The 26,309-nt window shown below is 38.8% G+C and overlaps 1 protein-coding gene across 1 annotated transcript in view; it reads left to right on the top strand.

Moving 5' to 3' along the window:
• The window catches only part of ILDR2 (immunoglobulin like domain containing receptor 2), a gene marked incomplete at its 5' end in the record, with an annotated part of 55,251 nt that overhangs the window by 17,629 nt on the left and 11,313 nt on the right, over positions 1-26,309 (top strand). Inside the window, 2 exons of the mRNA XM_083361903.1 lie at positions 22,704-22,760; positions 25,651-25,797. Of these exons, the coding sequence (XP_083218029.1) occupies positions 22,704-22,760; positions 25,651-25,797 (204 nt within the window). The remainder of the gene's footprint in view (positions 1-22,703; positions 22,761-25,650; positions 25,798-26,309) is intronic.

Raw genomic sequence — 26,309 nt, forward strand, 5'->3', positions numbered from 1 at the left:
TTAAAAATGTAGAAGTCAAAAAAGTAAAAATCCCTCATGCAAATGTTTCAGTTTGATTCTTGCAGAATAAGGCAAAAACATTTATTCGAATAGAAAAAAGATTATTGGAAGATTAACCTTTTCTTAAATGGCTATAAATTTTGTCTTCACAATTTGAAGATCTACCAATATTGGTATTTGGTGTTTTTTTTAAAAAAAAAACTGTGCCACATGTGTTTTGCTTAATTTTTGTTAAAAGATTTAAACTTGTATTATACTATGATTGCTCAGTGAGACACAATGTCAAATACAGTTCTTGACTTATGACTACAGTTGAGCCCAAAATCTTTTTTGATAAGTGAGACTTTTGTGAAATTAATTTTGTCCCATTTTACAACCTTGCTAGCCGCAGTTGTTAAGTGAATCACTGGAGTTTTAAGTTAGTCACATGGTAATTAAGTGAATCTGGCTTCCCCATTGACTTTGCTTGTCGGATGGTCACAAAGGTTGATCACATGACCCCTAGACATTGCAATTGTCATAAATATCAGACTGATGCCATGCATCTGAATTTTTATCATGTGACATTGGAGATGCTGCAACAGTCATTACTGTGGTAAATGGTCGTAAGTTGCTTTTTGCAGTGTCGTAATTTTGAATGGCCACTAAATGAACTGTTGTAAGTCAAGGACTATCCATAAGTAATCTTTCTGTTGCCAATGGACTGTGTAACAATTTCTGATTTAAAAAAGAATATTTTAATACATTTGGCACAAATGAAAGAAACTTTATTTTTGAATGTGTGATATATATGATCTTTATAGAAAAATTCAATAAGAGATATATAAATGTAGTATTTGTTACTAAATGTTTTCTTTTTTTTATTGAAAAGTTTTACAGTACATTTTATTTTTAACAAAACAAAACCCCTCCCAACCCCCTCCCCTCTTCCCAACCCTCCCCAACACCTCCCTCCCTACATTTAGTAGTTGTTACTAAATGTTTTCGAATTAAAAGGCTGCATCATGAAAATGATTTACAGTTGAAATTAAAAATTATTCTAATACAAGTTATAAAATAACATTCAGAGGAATTCTAGGACAGTAGGTGATATGATTCAAACAGTTGTCTGTTTAGCCACCTATCACAATGCAGTATACATTTGCTGCTTGGAAATAAGTGTAGAAACCTCCTATTACTGTTATCCTTAAATTGCAGTTTTTTGAGTGCTAAAATAAGGCAATTTCATTGCAGCTAGTGCCTCACTTGGAGAAATGTTCTTTGAATTTGCCTTAGTAACTGGAGTATTGATTAAATTTTATAATTTATTACTCTGAAGGTTTCAGTTGCTTATATTGTGTTTAATACTATTCCAGTTACTAACTGTCTAAGATAGTGAAACAACATGATTTCTGAACTGTAAGATCCATAGTAGAGTCAGTAAAATAGGTAGAAAACTTATTATTTTTCTCTTATAGTACCTGGCATAATGTTTAGAAGATAAAAAAGTTTTACCTTTACAGAATGTATGTGGCTTGGTGAATTGAGGGAGATCTAATCTCTTTCATCCATAGCAAGAAATTAGAGATACTTCTGTTGGCAGATTTTAGAATGGATTAATGCAGGGATATCAAACTTGCAATGTCACGTGACGTGTTGCAATGTATCATGACTTTTTTGCCATTGCCAGCAATGAGGTGGGCCCAGTGTCGCTATGACGCATCTGGCCTGTAGGTCGGCAGTTTGACACCCCTGGATTAATGTAATAATTAACTGTGAGTTCTGTATACATATGTATACATGGTAGAAATGTATTTTAAATCCTGTCAGTTTTAAATATTCAGGAGAAAAAAATTTACTATTATACAATATAATATAAAATAGAAGACAGAAAACCCTTCATGAGTAGATTACTTAAGGTATGACAATCTAAATAAATTATTTTGATTTTATATTATTTTGTTAAAGGCTTCCAGTAGCGTGCTTTGCTTTAACTAAAATGTGTTATCTTTGAAATGCATAAAACGCTGATGTTTGGGATTCAGTCCATTGATATTCTGAATCATAGATGAGCAGCTGGCAGTTTGGATCTCCTTGGAGATAGATGCCAGTTTCTTCCCCAATACTCAATGCAGAAATGTTCTTCTGAGATGATTACTTTCACAACAAGGTGCCTCGGGATCTCACTGTCCTAAAATACTGTATATATACAGCAGAATGAGCTGCAGGCCAACTTTTAGAACAATTTATTATACATTCAAAAATCTTTTTTTCTTTCCTCTAAGGAACTGACACCAAAGTTGGAGGTAATAAGGACTATTATCTGGCTGAAATTCCCCAACATTAGCTTGGAAGCCGAGAAAAAAATTGTCCCCTAGAACTGTACCCTAATTTCCCAGATCTGCAAAAGATCAACACAAATAGCTTGTTGAAAAGGTTATCTGATTCTGAAGAGTTGTCCGTAGGTCCACAGTAAAGCATTGTTTATATCGCAGCGATCTTCATCAAAAAGTTGACAGAAGGAAACCTTCATCAGAAAAGTATTATCTAAATACTTCAGGTAAGCCTGAAACAATTGGGAACAATATTTTTTGGAGTGATGAAACAGAAATGGAATTGTTTCACCATAATCACAAAAGATATATGGTACTTGGAGAAAAAAAGGATGAAGCATTTAAAGAAGAGAACATCCTCTTAGGCATGGGGGTGGCTCTATTAATGGCACCAAGTGGCACAGAAAATACTTGTGTGGGTGGACAGAAGAACTGATTCCATTAAATATCAATACATCCTAGAAGCTAATGTCATACAATCAGCAAAAAAAAGAAAAGAAGCTAAAAGGTTTGGGATGACTTTACAGTTCCTAGATTTGGATATTATTGAGAATCTATGGGAAAATCTCAAAGGATAAGTGTGTACAAGGAGACCTGATTATTTCTAAGACAGAAAAGTTCTATAAGGAAGCGGGGTAGGGAACAGCAACAATAGTCTGCTAGGTACCCACAGGAAACATTTGGAACTATTATTTCTACCAGAAGAGGATTTACAAAGTACTAACTGAAAATGCACCTGTCATATTCACCTGCCATATTTACATATTATTTTGAATATGTACATAATTGCACATAAATAACATATATTGAAATTTGCAGAAAGATTGATTTATATTTGTATTCTGCCATAAATCAAGACTCAGTGGTTAAAAATATAGAAGTTGTGACAGATCCTGTTTACTTAAAAAGGTAAAGGTTCCCCTGCACATGCGTGCTAGTCGTTTCCGACTCTAGGGGCCGGTGCTCATCTCCGTTTCAAAGCCAAAGAGCCAGCGCTTGTCCGAGAACATCTCTGTGGTCATGTGGCCGGCATGACTAGACGCCAAAGGCACACGGAACGCTGTTACCTTCCCACCGTAGTGGTCCCTATTTTTCTACTTGCATTTTTACGTGCTTTCGAACTGCTAGGTTGGCAGAAGCTGGGACGAATAAGAGGCGCTCACTCTGTTACGCGGCACTCGGGATTTGACCCGCCAAACTGCCGACCATCTGATCGACAATCAGCGTCCTAACCCACTGAGCCACCGTGTCCCTCCTGTTTACTTAGGAATCATTAAAACCTAAAAATTGAGGAAGAGAACTCTATAGAAAAGCCAGGTTTGAGTAGTTTCCTAGAACATTTGGAATATTCTTTACTTCGGGATAAAGAGAAGGCAGTTGTCAAGTTCTCATTCACTTCATCTCATGTGGATTAGGAACCCTAAGTTAGGCCTGTCCCTGTATGGAGTAGGCTAATTCTTCTTGGAAAAGATGGTCCTTTCGCTGTCTAAAGGGGATAACCAGAATTTTGAAATGGACCAAGTTATTAACTAATACAGTGACTGAGATGTTGGGATTATGTATAGATAGATAAAAATCTATATTTAATTATTGTAATATAGGCAGAAAACATCCAGATTCAGTCACAGTTTTATTCCATACAGCAGGGTTCCCCAACCCCCGGTCTGTGGATCAGTACCAGGCCGCGGTGTGCCAGCAACTGGGCCACGCAAACAAAGCCCCATCTGCGAGATGCAGGCAGCACACAAAACCACGCACCCTCTGGTCTGCGGGATAACCTCTCTCCACAGAACTGGTCCCTGGTGCCCAAAAGGGACCTTTGCCATACAGTATTAACCTTGTGAACTCTAAAGCTTCCTCCTTCCGTTACGTATTCAAGATGGACAGTGATTAATATTTACATGTTACTTATATGTAAAGGTGTAGATCTATACATATGTTGTTTATAGTATGTTTAAATGTGGGTTATGCATGTGTACACTTTGAGAGCAAGCAACTAGATTTCATTTTTAATGTGTGCCATTGTGCCCACAGTAAAAAATGACAAAGGTTATCTATCTATCTATCTATCTATCTATCTATCTATCTATCTATCTATCTATCTATCTATCTATCTATCTATCTAAAAACCGTAACAGTATAACAGAGTTGGAAGGAAACTTTGAGGTTTTCTAGTCCAATCCTTTGCTCGAGCAGGAGATCTTATACCATTCTGGACAAATGACTGTCCAAACTTTTCTTAAAAAATCTCAAGTATGGAACACCCACAATTTCTGGAGGGAAGCTGTTCCACCGTTTAATTGCTATGGCTGAATCTGCTATCACTCCTTAAGCCAACAATTGCACTTGGACTATTTGAAGCTTCCAAGTCATCTTAAAAAGGAGTCCACGTTGCATATGACATGTTGCAATAGTTTACATATGTGGTGACAAGGACATGAGTAATTTATGATGGTTTCTCAATCTAATTAGGCCAGTAGTGTGATCTCCTCAATAGGCACAGGGTGTAGCAACCACCACCCATGCAAATATCCTGTGGCCTGACAGGGCTTTCCATGATCCTATGCTCTTCCTTAGGACTCTTTTATATAATTTTTACTCTAACCTATAAGTTAGGGTTGTGAAACTGCCGGCCCGTGGGCCAGATGCATCATGCCGAAACCGTGCCTACCCCATTGCCGGCAATGGGGAAAAAAAGTGATATGACACGTCACATGATGTTGTGAGTTTGACACCCTTGCTATAAGTAGTGCAGCTTCTTCAACTATCTTCTATAACAGTGATGGCAAACCTTTTAGAGACCGAGTGCCCAAACTGCAACCCAAAACACACTTATTTATCACAAAGTGCCAGGGCTGCATCAGCATTGTGGTGCCCTCAGGGGGAGCAGGGAGCCACCTCTGAGTGCCGCCTCTGGCATGCAAAAACTGGGGGCGCAAAAATGGGCCACCATGCTGTGAGACACAAAAACGGCCACCGCTGCACTGCAGGGTGCAGATACAAGGCACTGCACCATGCAAGAATGGGGCAGGGTTAGTGAGTATCACGCAGGCACTCGTCCCGCCCCATTTGCAGGGTGTGCATGCTTGCGGCCCCATCCACGCATGCACACATGTAAAATGCTTCCCCCTCCCTTTTCCTCCAGTCCACCAATTGACAATGTTTGGTGACCAATGCTCTACCACCTCTGCTCAAGCTTGCCAGTCGTCCACTTTGTCTCCTTTGTGCTGGGCGGGGCTCCTGCTCCAGGCAGTGGTGGTGGCCTGATGGACCTGCTGCTGGTGGCGGTGGTGCGCATGCCAACATCGAGGGCTTTGAGTGCCACCTCTGGCACGCGTTCCATAGGTTCGCCACCACTGTTCTATAACTTGTATGACACTGCTGGCAGCTTCTTCAGTCTGTGTTCAGTCTTACCCCTGCCCCTTTAACAATGCTTTGAAATACTACTTATTGCCCAATGATCTCCCCATCATTCCTTATTACTTGCCACCCTCAGCCATACACTGTTAACAACGGTTAATGGTTCAATTCAAAGGCCTCAGCTACTAAAAGTTTCCATGGTAACAGCCTGCTTGGCTATTTCTGTTGTCTGTGAAAACTTTGATCTCTGGCAAATTTTGCCACTGTTTTTGACAATCCCCCAAAAAAGAGAACTGAAGGGAAAGCAGCTTTAATTCTATCTGAGGGAGCAAGGAGGAATTAATTAAATGATCACACACTGTTAATAAATCTCCCAGAAGATCGTTGGATGCCTCTCTGATTTACAAGAAACACATTTCCTGTTCTGTGCACTTGAAAAAGTTACAAAATGCTTAGGTCAAAAGAATGTTACAGCTTGGCTGCACACTTACACGTTGGAGGTTTTCCTTAAAACCTCCCAGAACAATTCCTGCAAATTTTCACAACTATATAACTATGAACATTACACTTGCCCTCAATAACATAATTATGATATATTTTTATCCTATGCTTAAATTCACTTGCTGTCAATGTAGTTGCATGTTTACTTGTTTCTTTGTTTGTTTTGTCATTTTGACCATTTTTCTTTGCCCTGGTTCGTAATCTCATGCATATCTTCGTACACCAAGGGATAAAATTCCAAGAGTTCCAGACCTTATTAATTTCCTGAGATTTCCATAAATTGTCGGGTATGAACCCAGTTGCTAATTGCTTGTCTCATTTCTGTGAGAGACTTTGCACCTAAATACTGTCTTAAAAATGCTTCCAGATTCAAAGATGTTTGTTCAGCCTGGTTTTATCTTAGTTTTTCCAGACAATAGGATGGCCTTGTTACCCACAAAGATAAAAACATGATACAAAGAGGACAGTATCTTCTTTTACTAATCTTATGCTTTACTGTACAATGCTTTACATATCTAGAATAAAAAATATACATTTATATTGCCAAATAACCAGAATATCAGCAACCGCGTGGTGGCACAGTGGTTAGAATGCAGTACTGCAGGCTACTTCTGCTGGCTGCCAGCAGTTCAGCAGTTCGATTCTAACCGGCTTAAGTTTGATTCAGCCTTCCATCCTTCCAAGGTCAATAAAATGAGGAGCCAGATCGTTGGGGACAATATGCTGACTCTCCAAACTGCTTAGAGAGGGCTGTAAAGCACAGTGAGGTGGTATATAAGTCTAAGTGCTATTGCTATTTAAAGCTAAGCCATATATCTCAGGCAAACCTCATGTTTTGTAGAATAGAATCCAAACATCCCAAAGCTACAGTGATAATCTTCCTATAGGATAGTATGTGTAATTTATTTATTTTTATAGCCTATTACCAGTTTGTTTATTTTTTCAACCCTAATGTTTTCTTGTTGGGGAGAATTGAAGGTATTGTTTTGTCTTTTGTACCTTTAGGGTCAGTCTAGCTTTTCTTTGCTGTTATTCCATAACTAACCTCTGGGAATATGTCTCCTTTCTGAATTTTATACATTCCTGTCTTCTAAACAAAGCACTGGATAACAAATATTTTGCTTCCTAAACACTTTTACGTGTATCTTAGATTTTTGGCTGCTAATCACAAAAATAATCTGTAATTTAACCTATAAAGTACCATTTTATAGAAATCTTCTGTTTTAACCCAGTGGCTACACACATAGAAGAAACATAGGAAAACATGGAAATGTTGTTGAAACACATCCAGTATACCAAGTACAACTAGACTACCTCTAGAGATCTAAAATAAGTGGCTCTACTGCTTGAAAGGCAGCTCGGATTTAGGTTGTTACATATGCAAATGGTACAACTGTGCAACAGAGTTCATTACATTAAATAGAAAGAATTTGGTTCCAAGACAGAAGAAAGTGGTACATGAACCACTTGTTGACCTGACCAAGTTATTTTTGGCTCCGCTTCACATACAATTAAGATTGATGAAAATTTTGTGAAAGCAACGAACAACAAAATAATGGGACCAAAATAAATTGCCTGGAAAGCATTCAAGGATGTCATTGAGAATTTTCTTGGCAACCACAGAGCACCAAACTACATCCAGCTGCTTGACAAACTTCTTACAGCATACAAAACAATAAAGCACAACAGGCCACTGAAGATTCAATTTCTGCATTCGCACTAGGACTTCTTTCCTGAAAATCTAGGTTTAGTTAGTGAAGAACAAGGTGACAGTTTTCACCAGGACATTGCCACAATGGAGAAATGCTATCAGGACAACTGGAATCCATCAGTGCTGACTGATTATAGTTGGACATTGCAATGAGATGCATTGGACACTGAGTACAAATTAAAATCAGCAGCTGAACTCTTGTAGCCCTGCTGAACTCATGCAGAGTATAGGAAACATTATACAATTAAATGCACTATAGTATTAAAAGTTAATTTCATATTTTTCAAGATTCCTACATGATCACAGTGATTCTGAAGTTATATTTGTATGCAATTTGAAAGGGTCTATTGTAAGTTTTTCAGGAAGCAAAACTTGAAAAAAATTGTTATCCACTGAAATCACGGCTAGTTACTTTTATTGCTTTGCTCTATTTTTATTACAACTTGATTGTATGCAGAGCTCAGATTTCTGCTTCAGCATGATAGGCAGCAGGTGGTTTTACCAAAATGACTGAAAAGCAGCTGTTACGTGTACTTTGCACAAGAGGTATAATCAGTAGACAGTTGGAATGAAGAAAATGATAGCATGTGCTAGATTATTAATAATGAAAGAAGGGTAAACTTGCTATTTGAATATTCAAACCTTTTGAGACAGACCTAAGAAATTGGGCCATACAGAAAGCATAGCAGGGAAATAGTTGCTCTGAAACATAGACATATGATAACAGGAGGGGTTTTGTCTGCATTAATAAAAAGAATCTATTAAATTTCTTCAGTTTCCTATTCAATAAGGAAAGGCAATAACAAAAGGAACGAGGAGTGATGTGTTATCTTGGATAGCTTAGTATGCTATTTTTACTTATTGCATTCTATCTATCTATCTATCTATCTATCTATCTATCTATCTATCTATCTATCTATCTATCTATCTATCATCTATCTATCTACAATGCTCTCTACATAGGGCTGCCCCTGAGGACCACTCGGAGGCTTCAGCTGGTGCAGAATGCATCCGCGCGAGTTGTGATGGGAGTCTCCCGATACTCCCATGTAACACCTCTTCTCTGTGAGCTGCATTGGTTTCCAGTTGCCCTCAGGGTGAGATTCAAGGTGCTGGTGATGACCTATAAAGCCCTAAATGGCATGTGCCCAGATTATCTAAGGGAGTACCTGCTGCCAGCGTCAATTTCCCATCGTCCTGTGTGCTCCCACAGGGAGGGCCTCCTCAAGGTACCGCCGGTCAAGGATTGCCGACGGGCGATCCCCAGGGGGAGGGCGTTCTCTGTGGGTGCGCCTGCCCTATGGAATCAACTGCCAACGGAACTCCGGACTGTCCCCGACCTTAGTTCATTTCGCCGGGACCTAAAAACCTGGCTCTTTGAGCTATCTGGTCTGGACTGAGGGGTTTAATGTTTTTAAATTGTGATTTTAATTTTTGCGGCTAGACTTAATTTTATTTTATTTTAATTTTATATTGTATTGTTTTAAAATTTTGCCTTGTAAACCGCCCTGAGTCCTTTGGGAGTAGGGCGGTATATAAACCGAATTAATAAATAATAAATAAATAAATATCTGTCTGTGTTTCCTCCCCCTCTCATTTCACCACAATGCTCAGGCTTTGATTTTGAACTGAATTTGGCACCTTTATCAGACTTGGATGTATTGCATTGTATAGTTATGAGGACAGGTGAAATGTGGAATAAATGTTCTTCTGTGCAGGAATGAAAGCTTGCTTCACACAGAAAAAATGTCCCTTACTTGAAACAGTCCTAGGACAAGTGGGTAGTACCATTTATTGATATGGGATATTTACTGTATATCAGCCCTATTCAAATACCACGTTAATTCATACCTGTATAGGTAAAGGTTCCCCCGCACATGCGTGCTAGTCGTTTCCAACTCTAGGGGCCGGTGCTCATCTCTGTTTCAAAGCCGAAGAACCAGCGCTTGTCTGAGGACGACTCCGTGGTCATGCGGCTGGCATGACTAGATGCCAAAGGTGCACAGAACGCTGTTACCTTCCCACCGTAGTGGTTCCTATTCTTCTACTTGCATTTTTATGTGCTTTCGAACTGCTAGGTTGGTAGAAGCTGGGACAAGTAACAGACACTCACTCTGTTATGCAGCACTCGGGATTTGACCTGCCAAACTGCCGACCTTCTGATTGACAAGCTCAGCGTCCTAACCCACTGAGCCACCGCGTCCACCGCGTCCAGCCACCTGTATACCTCACTTCAATCTCTAGAAGATGAATAATTATTGTTATTTCATTTTTAAAAAAATTATTCTTTTTGGCAGCTAAGGGTGGCAAATTATGAAACAATGGAAGCAATGATATGATGATGTCTTTACCCCCTCTTTCTCGGGCTTGTGTGTGTACCTTTATTTGTTTTGAACCCAACAAGAAATTACAATACTCTTGTCCAATTGTTTGCCACTGAATTTTGCCAATGCTAGTATATGAGAAGTGGCAGAAAGGGGGTTAGAATTAGCATGCTAACAGCAAGTTGTCTCCACACTGACTCTCGGGGCCTAATTGCATCAATAAGCTGTAATAGTTCTTTGGTCTTTATCCTAATGTTGAAACACTGTCAGCAGCAATTTGTTCTATGATGTCACAGACTACAACTTCATAGAGCACAGGTGTCAAACTTGATTGCGTCATGTGACATATTGTGATGTATTGTGACTTTTTTTGCCTTTGCAGAGCCAGGGTGGGTGTGGCCTGCACGTGACGCATCTGGCCCGTGGGCCGCCAGTTTGACATCCCTGTCATAGAGCAACCGTGAAGTCATTGGAAAAGATTTTTCAGAGGCCATGATATATCTATATCTACAAAAATGACAATAGGCAAGACATAGTATCTGCTGTGGCACTCTCAAGTGAAAGTTAGATTTTGAAAAAGCAAGGGTATTAGACAAGATTCCTGACTTAACATGGACAGCCAAGAAAACAAACAAATGGATCATCGAACAAATCTCTCAATTATAATATCACAGCTTATCACTTTCTCTAAAACTACAAGAAATTTTTTTTCTTCTTCCCATATTTCAACCATGAACAACTCTCTTAATAAACATTTACTGAGTAAGATTGAAAGATTAGGTTTTATTATTTATAAAGAAAAGATGAGATATGGAATAAGAGTTTTGGTTGAAATATTAGAGAAAAAGTTAAGCTGTTAAAAATATTTATACTGGTCTTGATGAAGTGGCTCATTATTTCTTTCTATTTTTTGCTTCTTTTTTAAAAAAATATTTCTCCTTTTTTCCCCTCTTCCCCAACTTTGGACACGTTATGTGAAAGCCTAATTCTCTAGTAAAAGTTCTAATCCTGGGAAAAATGGAAAGAAAAAGAAGACTGTCAGCAAGATAGATGAACTCAGTTATAGTGGCAATGAGTGCACTGTTGGAAGACCTGAAAGATCAAGTTAGGGAGAGATTGTCATGGAAAAATATATCTATGTGGTTTTTGAGACTCAACACCAATCTGATGGCACATAATAATAAAAAAGATGCCTGGTTGAAGTTGCCCAGAGTTACCATGAAATAGGATGGGTGACCTATACATTTTACAAACAAACAAATAAGTATAAGAAGGAAGGGAAAATCCTCATGTGCTTTCATAATGTATTTACTTTTCCCCTTTTCCATGGTTTTTCATGTGATTTCTCATAAAGGGCCTATTAAATGCATGTTTTATATGCTTCAAAATCATATGACTTTAGATTTTCACTTTAGCAGAAGAAAGTCGCCTTACCTATGATCTTTGGGATTGTTTGCAAAATTTTGATAACTCTGAATAGGTAATGTGGCAACTACGAATGAACATATTATGTATTGTGCGTTATGATATAAAATTGACAAAAGTAAGAAATAATAATCTGTTAATTGTGTATCATTATATCTCTGTAAATCAAAAGAAGGTTATTGGCTTCTTTACCTAGCAGTTTACATCAGACATGTCAAACTGCTGGCCTGCGGGCCAGATGCGTCACACCGAAACCGCTCCCACCCAATTGCCAGCAATGGGGAAAAAGTCACGATACCGTTACGCAACATCACTTGACGTTGCGAGTTTGACATGCCTGGTTTACATCCTAAAATTTGACACAACACAGATGATAGATAAGAGGGTTAGAAGCCAGCTAGAAAGAGGGGAGGGAGAGAGAGATTTCATATCCTGTATTTCATTTGATCTAAAAATATGCATTCCGTTAGAACTGTTTAGCTTAATTTCAGTGCACAATGAGAATAAAGGAATTTTGCAAAGGCGTTTCAAAACTTGAAAAGTCACTCACTCAATAAGAAAAAGATAGCACATTTCTGAATAGTTGAGTGTGATAGAAGAGATGATTCAGAGGCAATTATATACAGGTAGTCTGCGTAATGAAAGCTCTGTTCAGTGACAGTTTGAAGTTACAATAGCACTGAAAAAGTAACTATATTTGGCTCTTACATTTATGACTTGCATTTTTACACTTCACAGCTGGCTACTGACAAGCTAAGTCATTAGAGAAGCTGGTGGTAAAACTACTAGTTGTGATGTCTCACTGAATGATCATGTTGAATGACAGAGTTATAGGTCCCAGTTGTGGTCATTAAGCAAGGACTACCTTATTCAGATAATATGAGTGAAGAAATAGTTGAAGACAAAATCAGAAGACCATCAAATTACACATGAACCCGCGGCTCCGGAGCCGCATGCGGCTCTTTCAGCCGTCTCCTGCGGCTCCCAGTCCTCTGCCATGTGCAGTCCAAAAAAAAAGGTGGGACTAAAAAAGTTCAACCAATCAATTCAAATATGCAGGGTAGGTGCATATCTCGCCTTGGCTCCACTCTTCAGTCAAACCCTGTTCTGTGCATGTGTGTATGTATGCGCATGTGCACACATTTTTTTGCGGCTCCCAGTTTTTCCTTTTGTGAGGGAACCGGTTCCGAGTGGCTCTTTCACTGTTTCAGGTTGCCGACCCCTGCACTAGAACATCCATATGATTTATATTTCCAGCTATCAGTGTAGTATGATCAGCACAGGAAGGGTTATTGATAGTTCTCTTCCAAATTTAAAACCACTCCCATGATCTTCCAATATGGCTTATCTCAATGTATATTTAGTATATAGGTTGAATAAATAAGGAAGATTATATAGCCTTCTCTCATTTCCTTTCCAACCTAGACTTAAAATCTGATTCACCATGTTTCATTGGCTTTCTGACCTGACCTGTGTATACATTTTGTATGGGGACCTTAACACGTTGTGATAATCTGAGATGTTCTGAGTTTCCCATTTTAACTAGACACAAGTGAGGCTTTTGTTTAACCAATGAAACACATATTGATTCAGTTTTGGCATTCTTTGTCTTTTCAATGATTCTGTGTAGATCAACTTTGGATGTTGGATGATCTTAAGTGTTATTTTGTAACACTTCATGTAACATATGAAATTAAGGATTTTGTATGATACTTTGCTATTAGGTTTTTCTTTGTTATTGGTGTGTAGAATGACCTCTTCCAATCAGCTGGCCATTGTGTCATTCTCCAGATTTCCTGGCATTGTTTGATAGAATTTTTATAGATTCTTCCTTCGCAGCTCAATATATACTCCTCCCATCTTTCTTTGTTTTTCTTTGAATTTTTGTTTTTCTTTGAACTTTTGTTTTTCTTTGAATCTGTTCATTTATATTCTTTAGCATATCAAACAGAAACTGGAATGTCCTTCTGAGTTTTAAAAAGTATTTTCTGATAATCATGGGTGAAGAACCAATACTGAATAACATACATAACCCCTTCAAAAGATATTTACTTCTTCATGTGACTGATAGTTCAACATACATTAATAAGTATAAAAGAACAACTGAATGATAGGAATAGTTGTGGTCAGTGGTTCTCAATGTTTTCTTCACCACAGACCCTTTTTAAATACCGTGTAGGGCACAGGTCTGCAACCCGCGGCTTCGGAGCCACATGTGGCTCTTTCAGCCGTTCCCTGCGGCTCCCAGTCCTCTGCCATGTGCAGTCCCCCCCAAAAAAAGTGGGACTAAAAAAGTTCAACCAATCAATTCAAATATGCAGGGTAGGTGCATATCTTGCCTTGGCTCCACTCTTCAGTCAAACCCTGTTCTGCACATGCGCGCATGTATGCGCATGCGCACACTGTTTTTGCAGCTCCCAGTTTTTCCTTTTGTGAGGGAACCGGTTCCGAGTGGCTCTTTCACTGTTTCAGGTTGCTGACCCCTGGTGTAGGGTGTAGGCCATGGACATGGACCACCAAGTCTTAAGATTTAAATCATAACATTTCTTCAAGCTTTTGTGGACCCCCCTGTGACGACATTGTGGCCCCAAAGGGTCTGTGGACCAGAGATTGAGAACTACTGGTCTTGGTAATTTCAAGATATTCTGATCTTGAATCAAATGCTTTTAAACAGTCATTCCAAACTGATGTCCTGATCATGATATATTTAATTTTAATTTGATGCTTGAATGCAAGCTAATTTGGGGTGATAATTCTAGAACTACATATACACAAGTTGCCATAATTCCCAATTTGTATAAATTGTAATCAGTTATATCTAGAAGGCCTCATTCTTAGGAACGTTAGAGTTCTGTTCTGAAAATTCTAGCAATTCGACATTTGCTGATCTTTTCCTTAATTTTGCATTCTCTCCTCTTTAAGAAATAAACCTATGGAAATATCAATATGTAGTCACAGCTGTTTTATTGTTTGAGTATACCATTTTTAACTGATCAAAAAGCTTCCATTTTCTCATATAGTATTTTCAGCAGCTTCAGAACATTTCTTACCACAATCAATGTGTGTGTTGTTTGTCCTTTCTATATATTTTTGGTTCACATGTTGCTCATCCCTGTAGGAAGAAAGTTGGCCTTCAATTAGCAAGCATTCATGACAAGCCTGTGTGTTATCTCCCCCTTCGGTTGCTGTGGAAACCACCGGTATTAAAAAGAATGGCTGGGTCAGCTGTGGAGTTTTTCAGCAGCCTCCTTAACAGCTGTTAAAAATAAGAATCAGGAGAATTACACACCGGTAGGGAGAAGGGTTGTCACTGAATTAATTCAGTGCATAGGTAAAAAAAAGATTGTGGCAGAATTACTTTAGGTTTAAAGCAGGTTGGTTATTGGGAGTGCTGACACATTCAAATCTACTAGCTGTTTCAGATTTAGGCGTTGCTATTCTACCCAGCGTTTTGCTGAAATGGTTAATAAAAAGAGAGCTTTAGTGAATTCCATTACAGATTTTCTTTCTCGGAACACTGGTGAACAGAAAGGGAGGGAGAAGAAATCTGTGAAACCAGAAAAGAAAATAATTTTTGAGGTGTGTACAGTGTCTGAAGAACATTGTATTTTTGGAAGCCAGCTATTAATCTCTCTTGGAAGTGGAGCATCCAGGATCATTCCTGGCAGTCCTAACTAATAGGGATGTTTGCTAAGACTTGCCAAAACATGAATAGATAATATTATTTTGTTTTATACTGATCATAGTTTAGGAATATTCAGGGCGATAATTCTCAAAATCTGGAGATATTTTGCATCAATTTTATTGTTTTCATCCTTTTCTGTCGGGCTTTGCTGCTGTTGCAGTTGCAAAGCAGAAGTTTAAAAGTAACCAAGATTAGATTTTAAGAAGCCATTTCTTAGTACATTTATAGTTTTTAAACTTGAGGTACATATAAAAATTAGTTAATCTTGGCAAACTACATGAAACTGTATTTCTTTCCAAGACCTTCCCTGCCCTGCTATTTCTATCATATTTCCTGTCAAAATTTCCACATCCTCTCCAGCTGCTGTCTTACTTAATGGGGAAAATAGAGCTATTAGACAGGAAAATAACATTTGAAAGTTGCAGTTAAATTAACAAAAAAATATAGCACAGTGGGTAAGAAAGTAGTATTCCACAGCGAGACAAACATTTCCTATCTTTTACAACAACTCTTAAGAAAAGGAAAGTGTTTGAAATTGGAACGTGGATTTCTTTCTCTCCAATCCCCAAAAAGAGAAGTGACATAAGTCTATTGTCTCAAAAAGCCCCAAAGCCATGGATGTTGGTAGCACAGTAATTAAGTAATTAATGCAGTAGCTGCTGTATATAAGTCAGAATTTTGACTTAGGTTGCCAGTCACGTAAAAGTGAGTTACAGCTGCTTTCCTTTCATTTCTCAAATACATGTTTACCTCTTAAAATATGCAAAATGCAGGGGAAGTAATAGTAAGAAGGTTTATGCTTTGTTAAGCCATGGAGGGCTTAAGTACTGGCTTATGTCTTTATTGTTTCTCTAGCAACTACTCTTTTTCTCACTGTGTTTTATTTAGGGTGGTAACATTCTATCCACAGATATTTATAGCACCCCCCTGGAACAAGTTTAAAATTTGAACTAAAAAAAATATTTTGTGCATTTTACGTATCTCAGATTTAACAATATTAAGAAATTTGAACATCTGAGATTTTGAAAAGTGCTGACCGAATGATTAGTTTGGTTGGGAAAAAACCCTGTTGGCATACAATCATATATACTTGTGAAATAAATGCAGTATTCTAAATAAGCTCCGTTTGCATGGTCATGAAAATATTTTTTATTTTTAAAAGAAAAATGAAAATCCTATGTGAAAGATCATGTTTGTCATTCTATTACATCAGACATGTCAAACCCACGACATCACATGATGTCACACAACTTATTGGGACTGTTTTTCCATTGCCGGCAAAGGGGTGGGCACGGCTTCCGCGTGACACGTCTGGTCCATGGGCCGGCAGTTTGACACCCCTGTATTACAACTCCAAAAAATTACTCATGATTAATGGTTATAATACAGAACACTATAAAAAGCATTAATGAACTACAACAGATCACAAAAACATAGTTAGAAATGTAGGTATGAATGTAGTGCATATTTTTGCTTTGGCAGTGGACAATTATAATTGTGGGGTCCTTGGTGCTCTCTGAGCTTTGTGGTTTTCTTGCATGTGTTTCATTACCAAACTAGATAACATCAGTACAATGATAATTAACAATTATAATTAAATAACACAGACAGGTTCTTCATGAAGATGTTTTGAAACTAATTATAATAGTATTAAAAATCAAAATTAATCCAGTTGATAGCCATTGATTCTTTAATGAGTTTTTGTAATTCACAAATAATAAGGGTTTGGTGTCTGCTCAGAGCCCATAATTGGAAACGTCCAAAAGTTAGGGATTTTTGGCAGACATTTTGCCTTTCGTGCATACCATGCACACTTGTCTGTGCATCTTCCAATAATCTCAATTTTTCTTTGATTACCATAATAAAGAACTTTGGTTTTCTACAGCAGTGGTTCTCAACCAGTGGTTCATGGATGTTGTCACAGGGGGTCCGCAAAGGGTTGAAGAAATATTATGATTTAAATCTTGAGTTAAATCTTGGAAGTCCATGGCCATGGTCCGTGGCCAGAAAAGGTATTTAAAGAGAGTCCGTGGTGAAGAAAAGGTTCTAAAACTTTCCAAGTTAGATTGTTTGAGCTGGTTTTATTTATTGTATGCTATCTATTTTTAGATATTTTTTCCTGGTCTTTACCAGTGGAATGTAAAGTTTTCTTCCACAAGTGCAATGCTATAGAAGCAAATGTATGCCTCATGGATGCATGCATAAAATAGGCCTCCCATACTTGTTCATTATGTGTTAAGAGTGGGAACAGGCTCTGAAGATTACAGACTCTGAAACATATTCACCTCTATCCCTACTGCTTTAATTGTAATATTTCGTACTGATTCTTCCTTAAATGGTTGTTGAAAATTTTCAGATCTGTCTGAAAGATCTCAAATTTGTTTGGAATCGGTTCCCAAACCTTATATGACAGGCTTGAATACATCTTTAAGAAAATCAATAATATACACATACATTGAATGCAACATTCAATATAGAATCTGAGTAGTAATAATAAATTCTGCTCATGTGATAACTTTCATATTCATCACAATATGAAACTGTGAAGTTTGTTTCTTTTAAATGAAGCTTGTCCCATGTTTTGCAGCAGTGTTCTGTTTTATTATGCTTCTTATAACAACACATGAAAGCTGAAATATGCAGTTCCAAAGAACAAAAACGTAGATAGAAATTCAATTCCAAATCATGCTGAAACTGTTAGCTGAGTAATGAGTGGCCTAAATGTGAACAATGAAATGAGTGGCTTAGAACCCAACCTGTACTAATAGATGCAGAAAGCATAGCCATTTAAAATGGTTATAATAGTGCCTGGATATATTACATGCATACAAATAATATGTACAGTAGCAAAAGCGATAGCATTTAGACTTATATACCACCCCATAGCACTTTATAGTACTTTCTGGGCAGTTTACAATGTAATCATTATTTGCACATTGCCCCCCAACAGTCTGGGTTCTCATTTTACCGAACTTGGAAGTAAGAAAGGCCGAGTCAACCTTGAGCCCCATCAGGATTGAGCTCCAGACTATGGACCGTGTTTGCCTGTAATACTGGGCTTTAACCACTGCGCCACTGGGGTTCCTAGTCCTGTAAATAATGCAGAAACTTTATGTAGTGTACACCCTCAGAGGTTAAAGTAGCTATAACCTTTGCACTGAGCCCTCAAGAATTAACCTCAATTGATACATAAATAAGGCCTTAGTCCATTTATAAAGGAAAATCTTTTTTTAATCTTGAATTTTTATTGAAAACAAAAAACAAAACTCCCCCCAAAAAGTTTTTTTACAGAAATGAACCAAAGAAAGAAGCCAAACAAGACATTAAAAAGTGCTTTTAAAAAAAAGACTCAAATACATATACTGTATATACTTGAGTATAAGCCGAATTTTTCAGCCCACTTTTTGGGCTGAAAAATTCCACTTCGGCTTATACTCCAGTCAACAAAAAAACTTACCGAGGACTTGTGCGCGGCCGAGGCTTTGGTGCTTCCGGGATCGCGTGCACCTCTCCCAAGCCACCGCCGTCCGGAGACCTGACGAAGTTTGGGGAGGTGCGCGCGCAAACCTCCCCAAACGTCGGCAGGTCTCCGGACCTCCGCGCCCTGCCTGCCTGCTTCTTTCCGCTGCGGAAAGAAGCAGGCAGGCAGGGCGCGGAGGTCCGGAGACCTGCCGACGTTTGGGGAGGTTTGGGGAGGTGCGCGCGCACCTCCCCAAACCTCCCCAAACTTCGGCAGGTCTCCGGATGGCGACGGCTTGGGAGAGGTGCGCGCGATCCTGGAAGCACCGAAGCCTCGGCCGCGCGCAAGTCCTCGGTAAGCTCCGGGCGGTCACTTGCTTCGCGTCTCCTGAGGGAAGGGGGGGCGACTGGAGCGGGCGTGTTTCCTCGCCTGCTGGGCGCCGTGATTTGCCCGGGGAACGCGCAGGCCCCGAATGGCAGCGTGGAGCGAGGAAGCGGACAGCCAGGGCTTCCCCGAGAGCCGCGGCCACACATTCCTGTGTATTCAGGCTTGCAAAATGGCGGATCGAGCCTCTGCTGGCGGCAGAGGCTTGCAGAGTGCGGATTCAGCCTCCGCCGGCGGCGGAGGCTTGCAGAACGGCGGATCGGCTTATACTCGAGTCAACAACTTTTCCCAGTTTTTGGGGGTGAAATTGGGGGTCTCGGCTTATACTCGAGTCGGCTTATACTCAAGTATATACGGGTACATATATTATCACTCCCTAGTTGAATACTAATAATTATATTTTATATTTCATATTAAGAAAACCAAGATCATGGCATCCGGCCCTCTCAATTCCTGGCAAATAGATGGGGAAGAAATGGAGGTAGTGACAGATTTTATTTTCCTGGGCTCCAAGATCACTGCAGATGGGGACTGTAGTCAAGAAATTAAAAGACGCTTGCTCCTCGAAAGGAAAGCCATGGCAAATCTATACAGCACACTAAAAAGCAGAGACATCACCCTGTCAACAAAAGTGCGTATAGTCAAGGCTATGGTCTTCCCAGTTGCAATGTATGGCAGTGAAAGTTGGACCATAAGAAAGGCTGAGCGCAAAAGAATTGAGGCCTTTGAACTCTGGTGCTGGAGAAGACTCCTGCGAGTCCCTTGGACTGCAAGGCGATCAAACCGGTCAGTCCTAGAGGAGATCAACCCTGACTGCTCTTTAGAAGGCCAGATCCTGAAGCTAAAACTCAAATACTTTGGCCACCTAATGAGGAGGAAGGACTCACTGGAGAAGAGCCTAATGCTGGGAAAGATTGAGGGCAATAGAAGAAGGGGATGACAGAGAATGAGGTGGCTGGATGGAGTTACTGAAGCAGTAGGCGTGAGCTTAAATGGACTCCAGAAGATGGTAGAGGACAGGAAAGCCTGGAGGAACGTTGTCCATAGGGTCGCGATGGGTCGGACACGACTTCGCAACTAACAACAACAACAACAATTATATTTCAACAATATTAGTTTTCCACCTCCTGCCAAACAGGCCCCAAATTTTTAAACCTTTAAGTCTATTTGAAAATTATTAACCTGTCATCTACCTATTACATTAATAACAAAATAATTAACAGGTAGAATAACAAAAAAGGCAAGATTAAAATTTAAAAACCTGTTAACAATATTTTTGTATTCAACTTATCTATCTCAAAGCATTGCAGCAATTAACTCTGATTTGTCCTGAATCAAATATCCCTGTTTACTTCTTAATAACATCTCTTATCAGTTAATGAAGTGTAATAAATCCATTCTCCAAAATCAATCTATCTTCCAAAAGAGTCCAGATGAAATTGTTTTCCAGTTGAATATAATAAATCCATTCCCCAATCTCCCTCAGTCTTCTTAAGGGAGATCAGTTTATCACTTAACCATTTGGTCAGTTCTAAGTTTGTAAAGTCCATATTTCTTTCAGCCTTCTCCACTGAATTTGCCAATGTCAAACCAAGTTCCTTTTGTAAATCTAGTTCAGCTGCAGTTACTTGCATCTGGGCCTTCTTTGTAGCCATTATTTTGTCAAACTTTTTTTTAAAAAAAGTTTATATGTTAAAAGTCCGGCTTTTTCACAAATGCCAGCCACAGTCGCTTGTCTGTAAACTGATACATTATTTGTTCTCTTGTAGCTTAGCAACCTGAGATAAGAAAGCTCTTCAAGGACCAGGAACAAAGAATGCTGAAGTGATATTCCTCACAGTGAAAAATGTATAGAAAAACAGCGAGCGTATTTTTTTTTTGAATATTTCAATCCAAAATTAAAAGAAATTTTTTTAAAAAAATAAGCTCCAAGCTTTTTGCAAATTAATAAAATGCAAAATCTCTGAGTGAAAGTTCAATATAAATATATAAATCAAGTCAAGACACTTTCACCATCTAAGAACATGCCATAACTTTCTTAAAGAGAAGCAATAGTTATTCAAAACAGCAGTTCCCCAAAAAGAGGCAGAGAAAACAGATAAAGTCTTAACGGGATTAAAATAAGTCAGCATTCAACTAGTCAATTAACTTTTAGAGATAAAAAGCAAAGTAAAATAGAAACTTCAAGTGATTAAAATTCAATCTGGCTTAAAAAATGATCAGTCAAGAAGAAAAGATAGATCACCTGATTTCCCGGCCTCTCCTATTGGGAACTGTAATCTTCAAGATTCCTCTTCCCAGGTGGGTCCATGGTCGTCCAAAAGTCATCCTGGGTCATTCCTAAGTGCTTCCACTGAAATCCAGGGAACAACCCTGCCAAAGAACCAGCTTTGGCAGCAAAATCAGCAGATTATTAGCAGGAGAGAAAAATCCTCTTACTGTTCAGCAACCATCTTGGGGAAGGATCCTAACAAAGGAAAATCTTGATGTGGTAAAAGAGCAATTACTTGCGCTGATGGCAACCTGAATCGTCCCAAATGGAGTTGTGTCCTGCTTAGTTAAGATAAAGCATATGATGTTAAAATCTACCTAAGTTGTGTCTAAAATTTTGCCAGTGAAACTTAATGAAAATCAAAACATGAAGTGATCCATGTGGACCAAATATAAAATGCAGAACAAGAAAGGCAATATTCATACAGTATTAAGTTCATCCTAAGGTGGACAGCATTGTGGGTGAAGCTTCTGAAAATTGTTTAAGTCCTTTAGGTAAACATATCAATAGGTAATGGTCAAGAGAACACAAAAGATGATCTGTCAAAGTCTTATGGTATCAGCTAGCATACTGCAGCATTATATATGGAATATATATATGGGTTATCTTAGGGAGCACCTGCTGCCAGCATCAATCTCCCATTGTCCTGTGCGCTCCCACAGGGAGGGCCTCCTTAGGGTGCCGCCGGTCAGTGAGTGCCGGCGGGTGATCCCCAGGGGGAGGGCGTTCTCTGTGAGCGCGCCTGCCCTGTGGAACGACCTGCCTGTGGAACTCCGGACCGCCCCTGACCTTCGTTCGTTTCGCCGGGACCTAAAAACCTGGTTGTTTGATTTATCTGGCCTGGACTGAGGGGTTTTAAATTTTTAAATTTTAAATTTAAATTTTAAATTTGGGCTATTGTTATTTAATCCTATTTTAATTTTAACTTTATCTTAACCTTTGTACTGTTTTAACTGTATTTAACTTTGCCCTGTAAACCACCCTGAGTCCTTCGGAAATAGGGCGGTATAGAAATCAATCAAACAAACAAACAAACAAACAAACAAATAAATAAATAAATCTTATAATGAACATGTTACAAATATGTAAAACAGTAACATTTCATCACACTGTACTGACGAGAAACAAAAGCAGAGGTAATCAGTATTCTGAAAGAGCATGTATAGGCTTTATACGATGCAGATCAATGAGCTTAATGTTAAGACAAAGAATGGGGAGTGATTTTTCTGCACTAACTTCCTTCTTTCCATTCCTCCTGGTCTTTTCTAGGCAGGACAGGGATGCTTGCTGGTCTCTTACCCAGTTTTGCTGTGGATATTATGTCAGGTACTCTGCCATCTAACACTTTTCCGTTCTTCTATTTTCTACTGCACCTTGTTCATGAATTTATTCCCTGCTTTTACTGGTAGCCTGAGTTCATTACCTCTTCAGTAAGTTTTTGCAATTTATGGAGCATGGGGAGAAGTGGCAAGATTTTAACAGGTCAAGATGTGATGTGAAAAGAGTGTTTTACTGATTTATTTGTTAGATTTATATCTTGCCTTCCCGCTGAATAGCTCAGGGGCTAAGATTGTGTAGGTGAATTAGGATACTTCATGGGAAGTATGTTTTATCTTCTAAACACTATTTGAAGTGTACAAACTTTCTTCTTGAAATTCTTAGTATAATTGATATGATTCAGGCAAATATTAAAATCAGGGTTGAGTGAATTTGAAGTGCTAGGGATGTATGAAGGTCAGCCCCAAGCCTGATTTTATAACCTACTATTATTGTTTCACACCATATTCAGGAAGAAAGCTTACATTATTTAGAGGTCAGATTTACTGTATTCTTAAAACAATGTTCCCATTTGTCTATGGAGATTCTCAGTCATCCAGGTCATGGTTGTCCCAAAGGTGTTTTTTCCACGAGGCAACTGGACTTTCTTGTTTTTCTTTGAAGATGTTTCACTTCTCCTCCAAGATGCTTCTTCAGCTCTGACTGGATGGTTGGAGAATGGCAGGATTTATACTCCTTGTAGACAGCTGGTCATTTGCATTTTTTAGGGAGTCGTTGAAGCCCCTGGACGTTTATCTGTGTCATCAGGGTCACCTAAGTAGTGCAAATTGGTTTGGAGCCTTCTTGGAACTGTTGAAGGACTGTGTTGTAGACTGGAGATAGATGATGTTATATCTCTCTCCCTCTGTTGAGAGAGGGCTGTTCAGTTTTGACATGGATGGTCTCTTTGACCCCTCTTTCTTTCCAGTGATGCTCTTTGTCCAAAATGTGGACTTTGTTGTCTTTAAAAGAGTGGTCTTTGTCTTTTAAATGCAGATGCACTGCTGAATCTTGTCCTGATGGGTTTGTTCTCCTATGTTGTGCCATACGCTTATGAAGTGGTTGTTTTGTTTCCCCAATGTACAGATCTGCACATGGCTCACTACATTGAGGTCCATATATCACATTGCTCAGTTTGTGTCTGGGTGTTTTATCTTTGGGGTGGTTCAACAGTTCCAAGAAGGCTCCACACCCTTTTGCACTACTCAGGTGACCCTGATTACACAGATAAGCCTCCAGGGGCTTCAACGATTCTTTAAAAGAATGCAAATGACCAGCTGTCTGCAAGTAGTATAAATCCTGCCGTTCCCCATCATCCAATCAGAGCTGAAGAAGCTTCTTGGATGAGAAGCAAAATGTCTTCAAAGAAAAACAAGAAAGTCCAGTTGCCTTGCGAAAAAAGCACCTTTGGGACAATGTTCCCATTTAAAACATAAACAAGAAACCAAAATTATTTTTATGAGTGTATTGCATGGGTCTACTTTCTTTACATCATCATCTTCCCTGCTTTGGCTCTCCTACTCCAAAAAAAAGATCCTGGCAAAATAAAAACTGGCCATTCTTTATGTCATGCAATATTCAGAGCAGACTTCACCAATATGTTTGGTTTTTTTTAGATGTATTGGTTTTCATTCTCCACAAGAATAATGGCTGCCTGGGTTCATTGGATTTGAATACCAACATTTATGGACAGCGCCACCTTAGGGAATTTTGATTCCATTACTAGCCTTCTCTACCTAGTCTACAGTAATTAGTTGCATTGTTCTTAGATGCTGATTCCAGTTGCAACAATTGGACGTATATATTCTAGTTTAAACAAAAATTAATAAAGAATTGTTAAATTGTTTCCTGGTCTTTTGGATAAGATCAAGTGTACTTAAAAATCTAAAGTTCTCTTTCAATAGTACAGCCTTCTTCATAAATCCAATAAAGTCATAATTTTAGTTACATAAAGTGGTCATCATTTTAGCTTGTAGTTCAAATTAAGGATAGCTTCTTTTCTATTGACATTTAGAAAGACCACAAAGCTATATTTCATTTGTTGAGGTGCCAAACAATAAGGAAATAGCTGACCTGGGAATGGCTATTTTCAAGATTGATTATTGATAGAAATGAATATTTATAGCCCTGGTGGGGTCCTTGGTGCTCTCTGAACTTGGTAGCTTTCTTGCAGTCATTTTATGTTACCTAGTAACTGATGATCTTACCTAGTGTGGTGATAATATTACCTAGTTTGGTAATGAAACTTCTGCAAAGATACTACCAAGGTGGTATCAGAGAACACCCAGACAGCATAAATTGATTATTGCTCTATGATATATTTTATTATGAGCTTTTATGATATGGCAACTTTATGAAGTTTGAATTATTGTATATTATAGTTACACTGCTTTTATTATGTCATTTATTATTAATTATTTTATTTATTATTTCATTGCTTGATGTATGTCAAAATAATCCCATACCTTAACTTCAGTAATATGCTAGATGGAAATCCTCACCATCCCGCATGTCCAATTTTAATTTTGGCTGTTCATCTAGCTAACAAGTTCAAGTTTCGACTAGCAGAATAAATACCCATTTGAAATTAGCAAAAGGGGGATTTTGAGGTTTTCCTTTCAGGCACATGTGTGCCATTATGTTGCTATTCTCCTTGATTACATTATACAGTGTATTACTGCTTATAGACCTTCTCAGGAAATACTATTTCTTCTGTCTTAAATAATTCTAGGACTGAGATTCGTGGGTCTGGTTTTAATTTCAACTGGTTTACATTACGCTATAAAGACTAGCACTTCTTTTTAGCATATGTATTCATTTATTATTTGTATTTTATTGAATATTAGTTATTGTTTGACACCTCCAACTTTTCATTCATTTATCCTCTTTTTGTTTACAGAATGGATGTTTGTGGGCTTGGTGATCCTGGGCGCTTTCCTTTTCTTCCTCCTGGTTGGGATTTGCTGGTGCCAATGCTGTCCTTATAACTGCTGCTGTTACATTCGTTGCCCTTGCTGTCCAGATACTTGCTGCTGTCCACGAGCATGTGAGTGACTGTTTACAGTGTGGATCAAAGTGTAAACAAATCTTTCATCAAGATACGTTGTCTGTCTGGCATATTTCTTTATAGAAAGAAAGTTTATGTGCTGGTGATGACCTATAAAGCCCTAAATGGCTTGGGTCCAGGATATTTGAGGGAACACCTGCTGCCGGCATCAAGTTCCCTTCGTCCTGTGCGCTCCCACAGGGAGGGCCTTCTCAGGGTGCCGCCGGTAAAACACTGCCGGCGGATAACACCCAGAGGGAGGGCCTTCTCTGTGGGTGCGCCTGCCCTTTGGAAACAGCTGCCCGTGGAGCTTAGGACTGCCCCCGACCTTTGCTCATTTCGCCGGGACCTGAAGACCTGGCTCTTTGAGCTTTCCGGCCCAGGCTGAGAGTTTTAATTGAGGTTTTTATATTTCTACTTCAGGGATTGAATTTAATCATTTTTAATTGTTTTTAAATTTTTGTATTGATGTTTTAAACACCTTGTAAACCGCCCTGAGTCCTACGGGAAAA

The sequence above is a fragment of the Vipera ursinii genome, assembly GCF_947247035.1.
Source record: "Vipera ursinii genome assembly, chromosome: 4".
In the NCBI taxonomy this organism is placed as follows: Eukaryota; Metazoa; Chordata; class Lepidosauria; order Squamata; family Viperidae; genus Vipera; species Vipera ursinii.